The sequence below is a fragment of the Lagenorhynchus albirostris genome, chromosome 3 (assembly GCF_949774975.1).
Source record: "Lagenorhynchus albirostris chromosome 3, mLagAlb1.1, whole genome shotgun sequence".
Taxonomy (NCBI): domain Eukaryota; kingdom Metazoa; phylum Chordata; class Mammalia; order Artiodactyla; family Delphinidae; genus Lagenorhynchus; species Lagenorhynchus albirostris.
The window spans coordinates 70,585,976-70,603,197 of NC_083097.1; the positions used below are offsets into that span (position 1 = coordinate 70,585,976).

A 17,222-nucleotide genomic window follows, 5' to 3' on the forward strand; every position below is an offset into this window, starting at 1 on the left:
AGATGTCTCTGAAAACACTTCCTATTTCCTATTAGCCTTTTAATCTCCTTTTAGGTTATACATTTATTAATAGCAAGAGCTACATCTTGATTCATCCTGGAATCTACCACGAGATACGCATAATAATTGCTTAATAAACGCTTGCTGAAAATGGATAAAGAGAACAAAGAGAAAAGCACTGCTATTCTGAAGCCACATGCAGCGTTTCTGCAGGAGGCATTCTTTTTTTCATCAGAGGAGGAGTCACTGCTAATGCAAAAGTCCAGTTCTCCAGTCGGCTGGCCAGGGCCTCCTTATTTTCCTTTTCAGTTCCTAAATTAGTCTCTATGTTGATCTTTCTAAGGACATTTCCTTTAGAAATTATATCAGTAATTAAATTTTGGTAATGGATATATTTTATAGTTTCTAAAAATGGATGAATTCACTAATTTCCCCAAATATTTAGATAGAAGCCTATGTTTTCAACCTCTTTTGGTTAAGTAGACTATTCTGATGAAGAAAAAAGAAATAAGTCTGGAAGTGCTTTTTACACACTTTAGTTTAAAAAATATTAAACATGGGGATATCTTGCACAATGAGTTTTGGAAAAGTCTGTGTAATCAAGCAAGTTATCAAAGATCTTCACGGAACTGCTTTGATAACAAAGTTGGGCCACTTGATAAGAACCTTGAACTTCCCACACTGGCTGGATACATATATCACCCCAAGAGCAGGGAAACAATTCACACTCTCCCTTCCCCCCAAAACACAAATACCCCTCTTTTTGAGTATTTTGAGTTGAAAACCGAGAAAGCTCACTTGTGCTTGTGGGAGAAGCTGCTTTAAAAAAACACGATAAAGTGGAATAAATTTGAACAGCAAAACGTTAATTAAAAAAATGCACCACAGACACTGCATCACTAAGAAAGCCAGTAACTTTACTGAATTGTCTGCAAAATACAAATTATACCTTATTTCCAGCAGGAGAAACTTTTGAAAATTCCCCACTTTTATTCACTACAGACAGCTGAATTAAGTCCCTTGAGATACACAGATGTGGTTTAACTTAGTTATAACATCTTGTCATCTAGTGGCGACAAAGTCCAGCTTATGCCGCTGTGAGCCTCTATTTGAATATTTGTTGCAAATGCTTGTATGCCCTCATTTACAAGCTATTTTAATTACTGTCATTTAATGGAAACAAGTCCCCAGAAAAAGAAAAAGAAGAAAAATGATACAGCAAACCATCTGAAGCAATCCAAGTCCTATGCCTACAGTGACCCAGGGCTGCTTCGCTCCAAGAGAACACTGGTAATGCATTCAAACCACAACAGAATCCGTCTCTTAGCTGACCTCTCTGAATTAAACTGAGGTATGGATCAATTTGAGGTATGAACAGGGAAGGCAAAATGCAATACCCGATTATGAAAATAACCAAAATGGACAAATTTAATGTAGAAGATATGTGGCTTGGATTGCTCCACATCTTTGGTTAAAACGTATTAAGAAAAGCCTTTAATTACATCTTGTAGTCTGAAGCATTCTAACAGACACCAGTATTCCATCCATCTTCAAAAGATCTGTAGTGGCAGGAAATTAACGCCATATAAGTGATGACATCACAGCAGACGGCACAAACGGGAACAGATGAAGTACGCCATGCTTAGGCAACAGCATTTATTGGGGGTTCAAGTGGCGGCTTCTTCTTTAAAAAAAAAAAAAATCTTTTTTTTTTCTAAAGAAAGAAATACAAAGCATTTACTCTCTGGAGTAAAAAACAAAAACAAGGATATAGGGGGCAAAAAATGCTATCTCTAAGTTAGAAGATGGGTATGTAAGAAAAATAAATACATAAAAGTGTGAGAGGGCAGACATTTTTTTTAAAAAGTGTATTGGAACTTTTTAAAATTTTCACCTTAGTTAACCTTAAAGTGATCTGAGGATGATAGGTATTTTTATATTCATCATTACAAAATGCTAAATTCCACCTTTGGGAAAAAATAAGCCATTTTACTAAAAAACACAATTTTAAAAAAGGTTGAAATGAACAGCCTTCCACGCACCAATGCATACAGGTTGTGCAGCTTGCGTATATTGCATCAGTTTTACCAGTATTTAAGCTTAATATTACCAAAAAATCTTCTAAAATAGGATTAGATATAACAATACTTGTAAGCTGTGTAAAATGCCACTTATGGTTCTTTTACTCGCAATGAAGAATGTTGCCTAAAATGTTACTCTAGGATGGGTTATGTAAAATAACACTCCCTCAGGGCTCTGCCCTAAACTCCTGAATACAAAGGATTTACCATGATAAAAACCCAAAACCGTACTAGCTTTGCAAATACAATAAATGGTAAATTACAGATAAGGTATAAGGGTAAAGATAGACAGCGATTGTTTACAGAAAGTGACTCATCACAATCAAAATTGTGCTTCTTCTCATTAAATCATCTTCAAAAAATTCTCAGATTATCCCTTTGCTATCTTGCCACCACTTTATATGAATTCAGTAGTGGGAACAAGAGATGACTGGCATCCATGTTCAAGTGATTCTGTTCTTTTCATGTTCTTATAAAACTATTGTCAGAACTGCTATAAATAGCCAGGGCTTCTGCTGGTACTTTAGCTTACTTTATCTTCAGCATTAGAAAGTCACTTTTTCTTTCTTGCTGAGGCAAATTGCAGGTAAAGAATTAATATGGCTATTTTTTCATATTTTCACATAATGACCCTTTCCCACCCACTGGTAAGTTATTGATAAAGAGTTTCGAAATGACAAAGAACATTTGTGACATTTGCATATTTTGTACATATCAACTTATAGGGATGGGTTGTAAGAATGGGATCAAATTTATGGCGAGGAAAATAATTTTCTGTTTTTCCCCCATGTGTGAATGTGTACGTGTGTGTGTGTGTTCAGGGATGATTTTCTGTTTTTCCTCTGCATAAATGTTTTTCTTTCATGTTCCATGGATACCTGGAGTAGTGGGATATATGAAATGATTGATTTTTTTTGTTTGATTTAGTATATAAAACGTTAGTACAAGGCAGGCTAGCATCCTATATGGATAGAAACAAAGGTGCATTGTGGTCTAATTGTGGATTTCAGATCAAGTTAAGAAAAATATAGCCTAGTTAGTAAGGTCTCTTGGCTTTTGCCACCCAGCGGCAGCCTTTTGCAATGAGAAACACATAGCAACTATGCAAGAAAAAGAAAAAACTGGATAAGAAATGTCCTACACCTGATATAGCAGTGTCAGTCTTACTGTCTATCTTCTTTGCTGTGTATGTCAATGTGTATGACTGGAGATGAATCGACAGATCTTCACATTCCAAGAGAAAATCATTCCTAGACTGAAATCTCTTTTAAACAATATATATCAACTTTCTTTTATGGCACTCACTTTTTAAAGGGTCTGAAAATTAATCCCTTATAGACGAATATTAGACAAGAGTCATCATTATTTTTTGAAAATTAAAAAAAAAGGGACATAGAGAGGTTCTTTAATGGGATTTCTTGAAATGGCTATTAAATCTCTTTATTGAAGAAAAAATAGATGACATACATGCTTTATGCAGAAGTGACATTTGGGGGTCCTGACACACCGGGATTGTTCAACAGTCCTATATTGCTGACAAGATTGTTAAGGGTCAGGTAAAATAATTAAAAACGGATGACGAAGCAACTATCCCTTTACCTGCTTCCTTCTTATCTAGCACCCAGTCTTTCACATTTTTCTTCTGTGGGAATTTATAACTCATGCATAGAGTAAACTCCATATCACTTGTTTCTAGGGCTATATTGGCGGGACATGTGCCCCAACACAGCTCTCTCTTCTGGGCATATTTCTTAAAAGCGTTATCAAATTCTAGGCTGAAAACCAACCATATCATTTAGGATATGGGCAAGTTTAGGGTATGCACTTACTGAATTCCAAGATGCTTGGTGAAATGGTGAGATCAGAAAGGGGCCCTGCATTTGATAAAAATGCAAAAACAAAAACAAAAAAAATAGCATGAAAGAAACTAATTAGTATATACAATGGATGTCAGTTGACCCAATTGATTGCTAATGGGTTAAAAACAATTTAGGGTGTTGCAATGTGATATGTTCTAATCCCACAGGTTATCCTTTTGACAGCTGACCTTGAACTTATAAAATGTATGCAGAGTAAAAGAAAACAGAAAGAAAATAGTTACTCAAATGTGCAACTGCACAAATATACCCCCCTCCCGCTATTAAGATAACAAAACTTCTGCTATTACCATAATATTATATATATTAGAAAGCTATACACAAGCATGTTAATTTCACAGATTTTTTAAAAGATTCTTAATATTTTATATAATTAGAAATACACATTTCAAAAACAAAACTTCTACAAAGAGAAAACAGTTATCTTGGTTAGCAAAGCATGGAGTTCTTCATGGCTTAGGGTAGTGCTTTCTATACAAAAAGTCCTTTTTGGTTTTTTTACAGGACTGTTTAAAATATTAGCGAAGCTATCAAGGGGGAAAAAAACACATTTTGGCTTAGGTAAACTACAAAAAGCCACAAATGCTTTGCAAACTCTGTCTTACCTTTTATATGAAAATAAGCAAAATGTAATGTACATATTTTTATATTTTTATTTAATAAGAGATGCAGACCCAGATTTATTTATTTATTTAATTAAATACGTTAGCCCTCAAACTCCACATTTTTAAAAATAGGTATGGTCCTCTTTTAATGGTCGTCGATCCTTTCTCATGAGTGCCATACACCAAGGATGTGCCTGCAGGTTTGTGAGCGATCTCGGGGTGGGTGTTAGGTGACCTGATGTGTTCCTAACATTTAACCGTGGCCACCCTTTGCCGGGTCTGTCCAAGACATCTATACACTTTTCTATATGTTGCATAACAGCTGCTCTCTCTTTCAGTAAAGATCTGCCGCTTTTGGCAAATGTTTCCTTTTGTCTATTTACATGTAAATAACGTTGAACCTGCAACATGACACTATCTATTGTAACATACATTTTGCAAAGGAGCACAACAGTGAAAAGAAGTTAGCCTTAAAATCTATTTTGTACAAGTGTTCTGTTGTACAACTCAAGTGCTAAGCTTATCTCAGCATTTCTGTTTATCTTTATACTGTATCACTGAGGCAATTTAAAAGTACTTTTACAAAACAGAGTACCTGACTTTTTTTTTTCCACACACAGCACATATAATGCATATCGACCCCCCTTCCCCATTAAGGTATAGCACACACACACACTGCAAGAAAAAAAAAAAAACTATTAAGTAATAATCTGATCATGTTGCCCATCCTTCAGAGAGTCGCATGCGCTTGACTGAGGGACTTTCCCTTTCGTCCGGCGAAGGTCTGGTGAGTCCAATGGGGGAGTGGAATTCGTTCCGGTGATCCTCTCGGTCGCTGCCATCGTACGAACTGCTACAGCTGCTCAAGCTGTCAACAGGAGATCTCCCCGCCTCGTGGCGCGTGTGTTGTGGGTATCTCGAAGGGGTGGTGGTACGGTCTCTAGGAGGAGAAACAGGTTCTGACTTGATGTTGAGGCTTTGAGTAGAAGGCAGGGAGAGATTTGAACTCTGAGATAAATGAGTGCTAGTGCAAGCTCTGTAGGAGGAAAGGAAACCCAGTTACAGATGGAGGAGGCCTGGAGCCCCCAGGAACTCACAATTACATTAAAACATCAGCTTAAAGATTTGCATCGACAACAGAGCATGCCCAGAGGAGAGCGTGTTTGAAAGCACCTGGGGGCGTCGCCTTCTTAGAGCAATTGGGATGCTTTTGTTGATTTGCCCCGTAATAATTCCAGCATTTAACTAGTCCAGGCCTCATGAATCATACCTCTAGTCTCTCACAGCCTCCCTAAATGTACAGGTTACTGGTTCAGGAAGATTTTTAACAAGACACGCTGGAAAAAGCATTTTCTATGTCCATGGAATTTCTCCCTGGGCTAGTTCCAAAATGTAATCCAAGATTTAACAATAGGGCTTAACAATACAGGGTTTAGGTTCTGAATTAGACTTCTTTGATTTACTAATGCCTGTGTTTGAAAATGATTGTAGAGGGCTTATTATGGATATAAATGTTTCCCTGAATTTAATATGCATATTAAGTTGCACAGTCTTCAGAGAAAGTGAAGAGAGTTCAAATTTCAAATAAAGAGAATCCATAAAATGCTACCTATAACCGTTTCTGGTGAAAAGCTTAGGACAGGGAAAGATGGGGAAGGAAATTTTAAGTATTGGCTTAAAAACACTTAAGACTTCCTATCCCACTAAAACTGAGAAAGAATTTGACTTTCTTCATCCTTTCTCAGTTACATGGGATGAAAATACTGTTTTTTTTCCCCATAATTACCTCAATATTATTATAGCTAGTCTCTCCCTGCTGGGATACTAAGACCACTCCTCTAATTTATCATTGTCATTAGTTGATGAATCTGGATTTGCCTAAGGAAAGGTTGTTGTAAAAAAGGATCTAGTGTGATTTTACTGGGTTTATAACCCTTAATCCTCATTTAATTCCAGGATAGCAATAACTTGCCCTTCTTCCAAGGTGTGGGAGAATTTAGATACTTGGAAGTTCTGGAGGGAAAAGCATTAAGCTCTTAGGTGTAGCTAGCAATCACAATGACTTTGATCAGGATAAACCATAGTAATATTGCTGACATCAATTTTAAGATGCTTGTACTGTTCTTACATTCTGAGTGCACTGACATCCACGGCTAGAGTCAGTGTTACTTGTCCATATTGTCAAGAGGGAACAGATATCTCTTTTACGGAGGAGAGTCACAGTAAAGAATCATCCATACAGACACACCCACTTTAAACAGGAAAGCAAACCCACCTACTCATGTATGTGATTACGTTACTTTCCAATGGAGAGAATTAGATAGTATTAAAAATGTCACTGTAAGCAGTGAGAAAATGGGCATGTATTTCAGAGGAGAAAGTGGAGTAATTTGGGGCTGGGCTTTTGGAAGATGCAATTCAGGTTCAAGATACATAGAGATAACAAAATTAGAAATGAGTTTATCTCTGAGTGATGTTTTATACAAAAGCACCACCTACTGGCAAAGAATTACTTTCCTTCTCTTATTAATAGATGAGCTAATGTAGAGAATAACAGAAGGGAGAATTGTTTGTTTCCCTAATAAGGCTTTCTTTCTCTCTCTTTTATGATCTTACAGAATCAAAGCAGTCTTAGCATTTATATCAAGATACTACACATTGAGTGTATATAATTTTCAATCACCTGTTTATACTTTTATTTATTTGTTTTTATTTTACATTGTATATTAGTACACTAATTTTCTAAGACTTTTAATTAAATACTCTTTAAATCAAAAAGGTATTGAAATGAGGAGGGGAACACCTATATTTCAAAAGGATCCATAATGGTAGACTATTTTGTCTTGGTTCAGAGTTACTTAATGATTCATTTTGATGTCACAGGAAATCATCTTTTGATTTCCGGAAGAAAGAATTTTCCTGGCTCTGGCTAAGAAAGACTATTTCACTAAAATTTAATTAAATGCTTCTACTATGAATCACACAACTGTTTAATAATGAATGTCAATTAGGGGTCTGCAAATAAAGTGGCATATCAATAAATACCTTTGCCTGCCCTTTGACATTTAGACTCAGAGGCAGGGTGACATGGAAAATTAGACAAAAAAATTTGGTGCGTTGAACCAGTATAAGCAGTTAATCTGCATAAACTGAGCAAAAAATAATATAATCAAAATGCTGTTTCTTTAATACAGCTTTTGGAAGCTGCTTTTTCTACTTATTCACTCCATTTCCCAAAGTCAGCTGGCTTGTATAGATTTTGCTATCTCTCTTCCCCACAAAAGATACAACACTAACTTGTTTATCCTTTCCTACAAACAAATAGGCTAGTCCCTAAGATAAGATACACTTAGCTGGTGGCATTTCATTTGACAGTGAAAGCGTTCATGAAGCATTTTGAGTAGTTCTGGGGACACTAAATCCGCAGTAATGCATTGTAAGTGATATCTTAGATTCAGCTTCATTATACTGTGCTATGGGATTCAAAAGAGAATGAAGTTTAATTGGCTAGTCTCCATTATCAAAGATGTATGTTCTTGAAAAAGGAGCATTGACAGCACTTCGCTGTATATATACTAGATTCAGATATAAGCATGTTGGTCTACTTGTTCTTGAGAACAAAATTTTTACAGACACAGATAATTGTGAGATACTTCCTATGTGAGGAGGTGCATGGGGAGACAGAAGCCAGATATGCACGTTCCCATATCCAGTCCTGCTGCAAGCTCCCAGCTACTACAGATGCCTTCCTTCCAGCTGGGGAAACACCGACCTTCCCCATATTGTTGAGAAATGAAACATGACTGGGTAGCTTTATTCAAAATTAGACTATCAAACTATATGTAACCTAACCTTTTAAAAATCATCTTTACTTAAAGTCATCTCTCAGTATGTACTGAATACCCACATCAACAAGGATGATGATGGAAATGCTTCTAGAAAATAGGTTGTCTTTTTTTTAGGTGGTAGGAGAAAAATACCAAAAAATTTGAGGGTCATTTTCTCAAATATTAGTATTCGAATGACTTTTGCTAACCCTTGATGGCAAATTCCTTCTGCCAGTCTGCTCTGCCCCCTACATAGGTCAGTTTATGCTGGTTATCTAACTTGCTTAGATAAAATCAGATACTAGATAGTGCTAACAGTATAGCTTTAAGGACTTAAAGGTATTTCTATGAACAAAATATGAAGAGCTCTTTCATACTTCTTTAATTTTGAAAAAGAATTGTGGCAACCCTCTTGGGCTGTGAGGAATTTCTACTTAGGTGGGCTGAAAGGTATTTTACTCTGCTTTGAACACTGTATCTATCCGAAAGAATGTGAGTCCACCACACAAGCATTTGGGACTACTTTGGCCTGCAAAAATATCAGTTTTTAAAAACTGATTTACATTGTAAGGAATAAAGGCAGCTCATGTAATTTATTTTACAAAAATATTACAACTTGGGATTTTCTTTTTCTTTTTAATATTTAATCGTGTGAGCATAGGCTAGCTCATTTGAAGGAATCTCCTTTTGAAAACTACTGTGTGTGTGTGTGTGTGTGTGTGGAGAGAGAGAGAGAGAGAGAGAGACAGAGAGAGAGAGACAGAGAGAGAGAGAGGGAAAGAGGAAGGAAGGAAGGAAGGAAGGAAGGAAGGAAGGAAGGAAGGAAGGGAGGAAGGAAGGAAGGAAGGAGGGAAGGAAGGAAGGAGGGAAAGAAGGAAGGCAGGCAGGCAGGCTAAAATTAGAAGGCCTGGAAGGGGTATCTATTTGAGGGATAAGGGAAGTGATTAAGTGCAATAAAAACACATAACTCAGAGTCAACTCATGCACCATGAGAATTGGTGTTGAAAGAAACTGGAATTAAACAAAATGCTTCATCCTTGGCTGTTGTAATTCAGTTCCTCTCTAGTCCAGGGCTGTCACTTCTTTCTCATTTACTGAAGCCTCTATTAAAGGCAGCAGAGAATTTTGTTCTTCCCATGTAATAGAAGAGAATCTAAAAATTGTAGTGTAGTTAAAATACGTAAATACATGTGTTTTCTATGTAAAAATGCAAATTATTGGGTGTTACTGAAAAGAAAGCCATAGTCGGAGAAAATAATATGGCTTTTGACATTAATAATTTCTAGGGAAAGTCAGTCCTATAATGGATGAATTTTGTGAAAAATGAGAAGTAAACAGCTACCTTTATTTTTGACAAGAAGCACGAACAGTGGATTCACTGCCGAACCACAGAAGTACAATGCCACGTGTATGTATTTTAAGATTGCCTGGTTGATACGATGTAGTTAGTGATAACTGCCTGAAAAAGTTATTACCATAAATGTCTATTTGGATAGTTAACATTTCTGGTTAAATTTAAATGTTATTCTAAATAGAGACATTCTGTTGCTGTTCAACATATAACATATCTTCAAAGTTAATCTTTGAAAGCAGAGCAACAGTGTCAAGTGAATTTCTTTTATTTTTTTACATGAGAGGTTAGAGTTTCAACAATAGTGATTAGTGAGTAAAATGCATATAAGCAAATAGTAAATGGGTGAAGACTCCACAACCAGAGCAGTAATCTATGTGAAATCAATTCCACGTGAAAGCTAGTGGGGCTGGAGCGGAGTAAGAGAGAAGTTGTGATAGTAATCAGTGATTTTTATTCTAATCAGAGTTTTATTCTCATTATCTCCTTAGAATATGAACATAGAATTAGCTAACGATTTTAACCAGCATCTCAGCAGAAAAGTAAAAGTGGGGTAGGCATACCCCATTTTTCTAAAATATAAGTATAAAAATATAAAAATGGTTTGTCTTTAATATTTTATATCCTCCTAGTAATTTCTTTTGAAGATTAATTGAAGTTTTGGAGTTATTAAACTGAAAGTCATGTCTTTGGTTCATGGTTTAAACTTAACAATGGTTTTACAAGTAGTATTATTTGTGAATTCCGGGCCTTTTAAGATTTGAACTTTCCTATTGATAAATGACAGGAGTTATTTCTATAATAAAGACATATCTCAAAAGTACCACAAGGGGGCAGAAATAGACATCTTCTGACTTCAGAAAACAACAAAAATTATTTTTATACCCAAATTTAGATAATTAGTGTATGTATGCACATATACATATATTTACATTCATACATCTATGAATATACAACTATATTATGAGTACATTATAAATATATGAAGTTTGTATATCAGTGGAATAGCTGACCCTCTGAGTATTAGGCTAGCTATGTTCATTACATTAGGCATGAACTATGTGGTTTATGCTAAGTGAAAAGGATTCTCAAATATCTCAAAAATTTAAAAAACTAATAACTATACATGTTTTCTTATGTCCCACATGAACTATGTGAAAACTTAACTGAAGAAAAACTTATCATTGACAGAAGTAGAAACAAATATAGCCTAAAACAACTGGGAAATAACATACCCTATCATCACAGAGCTCTCCCTCCTCATAAAGAAGAAGGAAAGTAATATTTAAGCTACCTGAAAGGTATTAAACTTCCAGATTTTGATAAAGTAGAATTTTACATCCTCTAGAGGGACATTAGAGCACACAGTTAGAGACTGCCATTTGTCATTTAACAATGCATTCTAAAAGTGTATTATGAAAGAAGTAATATTGCTTACCCCAGTTGACTGAGGGCGGATGGCGGCATATTATGTAGGTGTTGTTGTTGCCAGCCAGTTACTGAGCCAAGATGAAGAGCGCTGGCGGTGTTAAACCCAGACAGAGACGACAGGTCTGCGCTACTCAGAGAGTACTCTAGAGAAGAGAATAAGAGAGTTAGGGAACATATTCAATTTGGAAATTATCAAGTGGTGAATAATCATTTTCAATTTTTAAAATATTCTATTAGTATTATTTAATGATTGTTATACTTTTTTTTATTTGCAGAAGGGAGGGAGATAAAACATTAGGGACAATTTTAATTTAAAAGAGATATACTATATACCAAAAATTAAGTATTCTGTGAAAACTTCAATGTAATACCGCCTGCAATTCTAGTTTATTAGAACTACAATCTGGTATCACAAGTAGGTACATAGTATTTGATGACCTAGAAATGTTTTTTAAACAACCTTGAGAAAGTGAGCTTTCTATTACATCAAAAAAACAATAGCTCATTTTCTTGAAATTGTTCTTATATATTGAATTCACGTTGGGTTAATAAAACTTGCTCACTAAGAAAGAAACATGTGGATATTCACTTTGTCTTAGTAATGAATAGGTAATGGTATAGTGCTCTGGACTCCACAGGTATTAAATAAAGCTTCCTAGCAGACTAAAGGGTAATATCTTTTTCATCTTGCTTTTTTAATAAAAAGTATTTAATGTATTATTTGAACATGGCAAACTACTCACCGTTACCATATGTTGTTGAAATGGCTGATGGATATCCTCCCATCCCTTGTCCTGGTAAAGTAGGAGTTGCTACGGAAACCACTGGGGTAGCCAATGACTGAGCGGACTGGGAGTTATTTATCCTTTGATTCTTTTAAAGTAAATAAAAAGATATTACTTATAGAATTTTTTAAGAGTTAAAAATACTAGATTTCAGTATTAGTGTGGCACATAAAGAGAACTTGGTACAAATCTCATGAAATTAATCATTTAACATGTGTCTCTATGAACTCTGCCAACCCTATCATTTACAATCCTTCAAGAGACCAGTTGTTGCCATAGTAACCCATTACATCAGTATCTCCTAGGCAACTGAACTAGTAACAAGTACCATAGCTTTATTATGGGTAAAAACAGACTATGTTGAAAACTGATGAAATATGTATACTGTACTTCTATTGTTTCAGTTTTTATTCAAATGCAAATTAAAAAAATTAAAATCAACCATGGTGGTTTTTATGCTCAGTTCTATACACACCAGAGCAGATGGGTAGAGGGTTCTTGCTATATTTTGACCAGCAGGTGGTGCTCTGACCACTTTTTTTTCAGATTCTTCTAACCTTCCCTCAAACTAGATGGCAAAGCAGCTAACATATATTTAATTCCTTAGAGCAAGGAGATTAAAAATTCATATAAATTTAAATATCTTGAGAATTTAATTCTTAGAAAAATAAGCATATTCATGGTTTTAAATAACTAAGGATATTTTTGTTTGTTACAATTTTACTATAAATTAAATCCTAAAATAAACTGAAAACATGGCCTTTACTTACAGAGGTTGACACAGAAAAATAGATAACCTGATATCTCACCTATGAGTGATACTTGAAATGAATGGCATTTAAATATAATCAATATTGACACACACTAACTCCTGAAATCTTTCCATTTTACTACTGCTTCCTCTCCACCTAACAGTCACTTTGGATTTCTCCTTGCACGTGCCATTGAAGAGAAGCACCCTCACCACTTACCAAAAGCAGGTCGACATCCTCAGACTGAGAGCATGCGGAAGGAGTTTTATTAATTAGTGTCTGTAAATATTTATAATTGGGCAAAATCTTTTCAACAAAAGGAGAAGCATCTTCTGATAGACACAACAGTTTAAACAGTTTTAAAACTCAGACTCTAAAGATAACTCCTTACAAAGACATTCTTTGTTTTCTTTAATGAGCTGTTTGTCTCAAACATGAAGACAATCTATCCAGTTTTCAGCACAGGTCAGTGTCTCAACGTTCATTATTTCACCACCACATTTTGAGGAGAAAAAAAAAAGATTGTACTTTGAAACCCCACTTGCTGGAGGAGGGGGGAAACCGCACCTGGCTGCCAGTGAGAGACCTGACGGATGGCTCGCAAGAAACCCTGGGAAAGCCTCAGTTTTAAGGGACTGGGAATAAATCTGCTGATAGAGACAGCCTGCCATGCATGGCCCACACTGCTTGGCTGTGGCCCTGTGGGAGGTTTTATTTATCCAGCCTTTTCCGAAGGGAATGTTGCACATTATGTGAATTTTTGGGGGCTGATATTCAAAATTAATCTGCACTGTGCCATAATAAACTAATCAGCTTGCAGGACTGTTTTACCCTGAAGCTTGCCACAGAGCAGAGAAAGAAAAAAAAATGTGTTTGCAGAATGATCTAAATCTGTCTGCTGAATCTTGGTTTTAAATGTTCTCGCTCTTAAGCAAAGCTAATTTGGAGAACACGGATGTAAGTCTCTTTGTTGCTGAATGTGGTCCCACAATATTATCTTCACCTTCGTCCTGCAGACCCAGGAGAAAGAAAAATGATAGCTTCCAGGGATATTATTTATATTTCATATTTATTTATTCTTATAAGTGCCACAACTGTTTTTTGATGTAAAATAAAAATATAACCTTTGTTCTCAAAATGCCTAGAATTTTAAGACAATTTGTTTTTGAGAGGTAACTACTGTCATAAAATGCATATTTGGAAAGATGAATTGAGGCAGTGCATAGGCACGTGATACATTAAACATTATCATTGCAATACACCTAAGAAAAGAATTGCTAATTAACGGGAGAAAGTTCATTTAGGAATTTTGAGAAAGATTTTTCATTGTCAGTACCTTAAGGACATACTTATTTAGTTCAATACTGTAAAAATCTGTTATGAAATACCTCATTCTGTGAGTGTGGTTCTACCATTGGCCAAATCAAATCATATGTGTCATAAGCAGAGTACTAGGTAATGATTTTTTTCTAATTATAAATTGGAGGCCTTAAAAGGAAATGTTTTCTTTGCCCCAGAACACCAGCTCTATAGTGGAGTTTTTTTGGATGTTGGTTCTTTTTTTTCCACGGAAAAGGGAAAATGCACACTAGTTACCAGAAATAATAGCTAAATCCAACAGGGCCCCAGCAATAGCACTGACGTGTTAATTTTCTGGGAGCATGTGAGTAATTCATAAAGTTAGACAAATACACAAATAGCAAAACATATACAAAACAGCAACATTTATTTAAAATGTAATTTCACATTACCACTGATGGCATCGTATTCTTGCTGCCTGGTGGAATAAGAACTCGGAGATCTGGTTTACGGTTATTCATCCCTAAATTCATGGGGGGAGGAGATTTTGCTTGCATATTCTTGTTCAAGTTACCAGGTGAGACCAGCAGACCTGGTGAGTTTCGGGGATTGCCATACCCGTTCCCTGTTAACACAAAACAATGAGAGCACTGAGGAAAAAAAAAATCTAGACTCAAAAATGTTTCTAGAGAATACACTACATGAGATTAAGAATAAAGGATTAACAGGGTGAGACAATAACGTACACTGAAAGTTCACAGGATGACTGACAGCCTCCACATCAGGAACCCAATCAGTTATTTAACATTCCTCTGAAGGAAGATTAAAAACTCTTAATGAGAAGAGACCTAATAGAGAGCAACTTGCCCAGAAACCAGCATATACTTTTATTCTATTAAAAAAATTTCGGGGGCTTCCCTGGTGGTGCAGTGGTTGAGAATCTGCCTGCCAATGCAGGAGACACAGGTTCGAGCCCTGGTCTGGGAAGATCCCACATGCCGCGGAGCAACTAGAGCCTGTGCGCCACAACTACTGAGCCTGCGTGTCTGGAGCCTGTGCTCCGCGACAAGAGCGGCCGCGATAGTGAGAGGCCCGCGTACCGCGATGAAGAGTGGTCCCCGCTCGCCGCAACTAGAGAAAGCCCTCACACAGAAACGAAGACCCAACACAGCCAAAAATAAATAAATTCATTAATTAAAAAAAAAATTTGGGAAGAAAGTCAGACAGTCAGTCGTTCAGGGTCTAAGAAAAGCACTGAATTGGTCCTGCACTTTAATTGACTAGCTCGGCGGAGGCCTGGCTGGCATGACTCACTCTTTTGGTTCAGCGATTTGGGTTTTATTTTGTGTATCTGTGTGTCCTTAAGTGAAGAAAGGGCATACCAGCAAGACTATAATTTCTAGGACACGCAGGAGGTGTAGTAGCCTCTCACACGCTTTGCTATTCAGTTCCCCTTGTCTTTGAGCGATTTCTCCCTATGGCTTTCTTCCATCTGGTTTGCTCTCCTCACTAAGCTCAGTGTACGAACCTGAAGCCCTGCTTTCCTGCTCACACAGAACTTCAAAAAGCAGGACTCCTTCTCAGGAGCCGAAATGAGGGGACGATGCCTCCACTAAAGTGCTGATGCACAGGGCACAGGAGTAGCCACTGAGTGGCAACCGTCCTGAAAGGGTTTTCTTTGGTCTCTGATGCTTAGCCCTCCACTAACAGACAAATGGCTATCTGAAGGTGTCCATTTGTCATAATTCAAAATACACTGTCCCGTGACAGGCAGAGCTGTGGAGGGAGTCGATGCAACCTGAGCTGAACCGGAAAGTCCCCTGCTGGCTTCCTCTACCATCTCTGATTGGAGAATAAGAGAAACCACCTAGGTGATTCAACAACCCGTGCTGGAAACCTACCTAGACAGTTGTTTTCTAAAGCTCTCTAAAGGAGACAGTCAAACCTCGTTGTTACTGTCATCATTATCATTATCGTAAAACACAAGTATCTGTTACCCCAGGAGGAATGGTACTGTGTGCTACCCAGTGGGGATGCAGAGACAAGCCCCCGGTCCTCAGTCCCTCAAGCCCCCTCAGGCCCTGCAGTCCCTTTGTGGCAATCTAATACAGGCACGCGTGAAACATACGCACTAAGACAAGGCAGCCTGGGGTGATGTGCCACAGAGCAATACAGATTAAGTGCTATTGGGTTCCCAGGAGGGAAGAGATTATCCAAACAAGATTCACGGAAGAGGCAAGAACTGATGTGAGTCTTGAAAAAAGAGAGGAGGTAGTAAGATCTCTGGGCTTGTGACCAGGCACTGGGAGAGGTTCAAGGTGGCATGTGAGCATCCTGGTGAGAGGGCAACCCATGGAAAGGGGAGTGTCAGAGACCCTGAAGGAACGTGGAGGGCTGGGCTGTGGAACCCACAGAAGTTTAGCCTGTGAATTCCAGGCTAACATGTCTTGGGTTTAAATGGTGGAAATGCAGACCCCTGAAGGTTGCAGAGCAGAGGTAACACAGGCCTTTAAGTGGACAGAGAGATCTACTGGTATTGGGATATTCTGTCATTAGGAAGGCCTGATAGTGTGATCCAGTCTGGAAACTTCCATGATGACCTGAGCTATGATGAGGAATTGGGAAGGCAAAGCCCAGGTATATTTCAGGAGAGATTTATGGGTACATCTTTTGAATTAGAATCTATTTGAGGCACACTGTGGAGAGCACACTGGTTCTTCATACCCCATTCATTTACTTGTCTCATTTTATGCATGAATAAACAGGCTGAATATATAACAAATAACTACAAGATTAAATCTGTCAATTGGATTATGCATAAAATTCTCCACTTTACTGGAAGAAAAACCCCACAAAATAAAACAAACAACTCCTCCCCCAAAGCGTGTCAAGTATAAAGTAGTTGCTTAAGAAGTGTTGGTTGAATTTGTATGTAAATTACTCTTCTATAATAAAACTTCAAGAAAATTAGCTAAATTCTCTAAAGCCAGCTAAATATGTCAAAAGCCCAAAACATTTTTTTACAGTTAATTTGGATTGTTTTCTGTGGCAAAAGTTATTTTATGAAACAAATGCAATTTACCTTTTTCCACTAGGAGAAATACAAAGGGTATGTTCACTTAGAAAACGCTCGATCAAATGGAATGCTCACAGGAGTCTTATATTTAAGGTGTCTTACTGAATCATTATCATGACTATGCTAGGGCTTTCGTTT

The 17,222-nt window shown here is 37.0% G+C and overlaps 1 protein-coding gene across 19 annotated transcripts in view; it reads right to left on the reverse strand.

The window, feature by feature from the left end:
* Positions 1-896: 896 nt before the first annotated feature.
* MEF2C (myocyte enhancer factor 2C) overlaps positions 897-17,222 on the reverse strand; it is a 169,865-nt gene continuing 153,539 nt past the window's right edge. For 16 of the 19 annotated variants that reach the window (XM_060143245.1, XM_060143243.1, XM_060143262.1 and 13 more), the window contains 4 exons: positions 14,461-14,633; positions 11,916-12,045; positions 11,180-11,315; positions 897-5,599 (listed from right to left, as the gene is read on the reverse strand). In XM_060143245.1, the coding sequence (XP_059999228.1) occupies positions 5,278-5,599; positions 11,180-11,315; positions 11,916-12,045; positions 14,461-14,633 (761 nt within the window). In that variant the 3' untranslated portion in view covers positions 897-5,277. The remainder of the gene's footprint in view (positions 5,600-11,179; positions 11,316-11,915; positions 12,046-14,460; positions 14,634-17,222) is intronic. The other 3 variants (XM_060143259.1, XM_060143261.1, XM_060143260.1) reach the window with 1 other exon arrangement.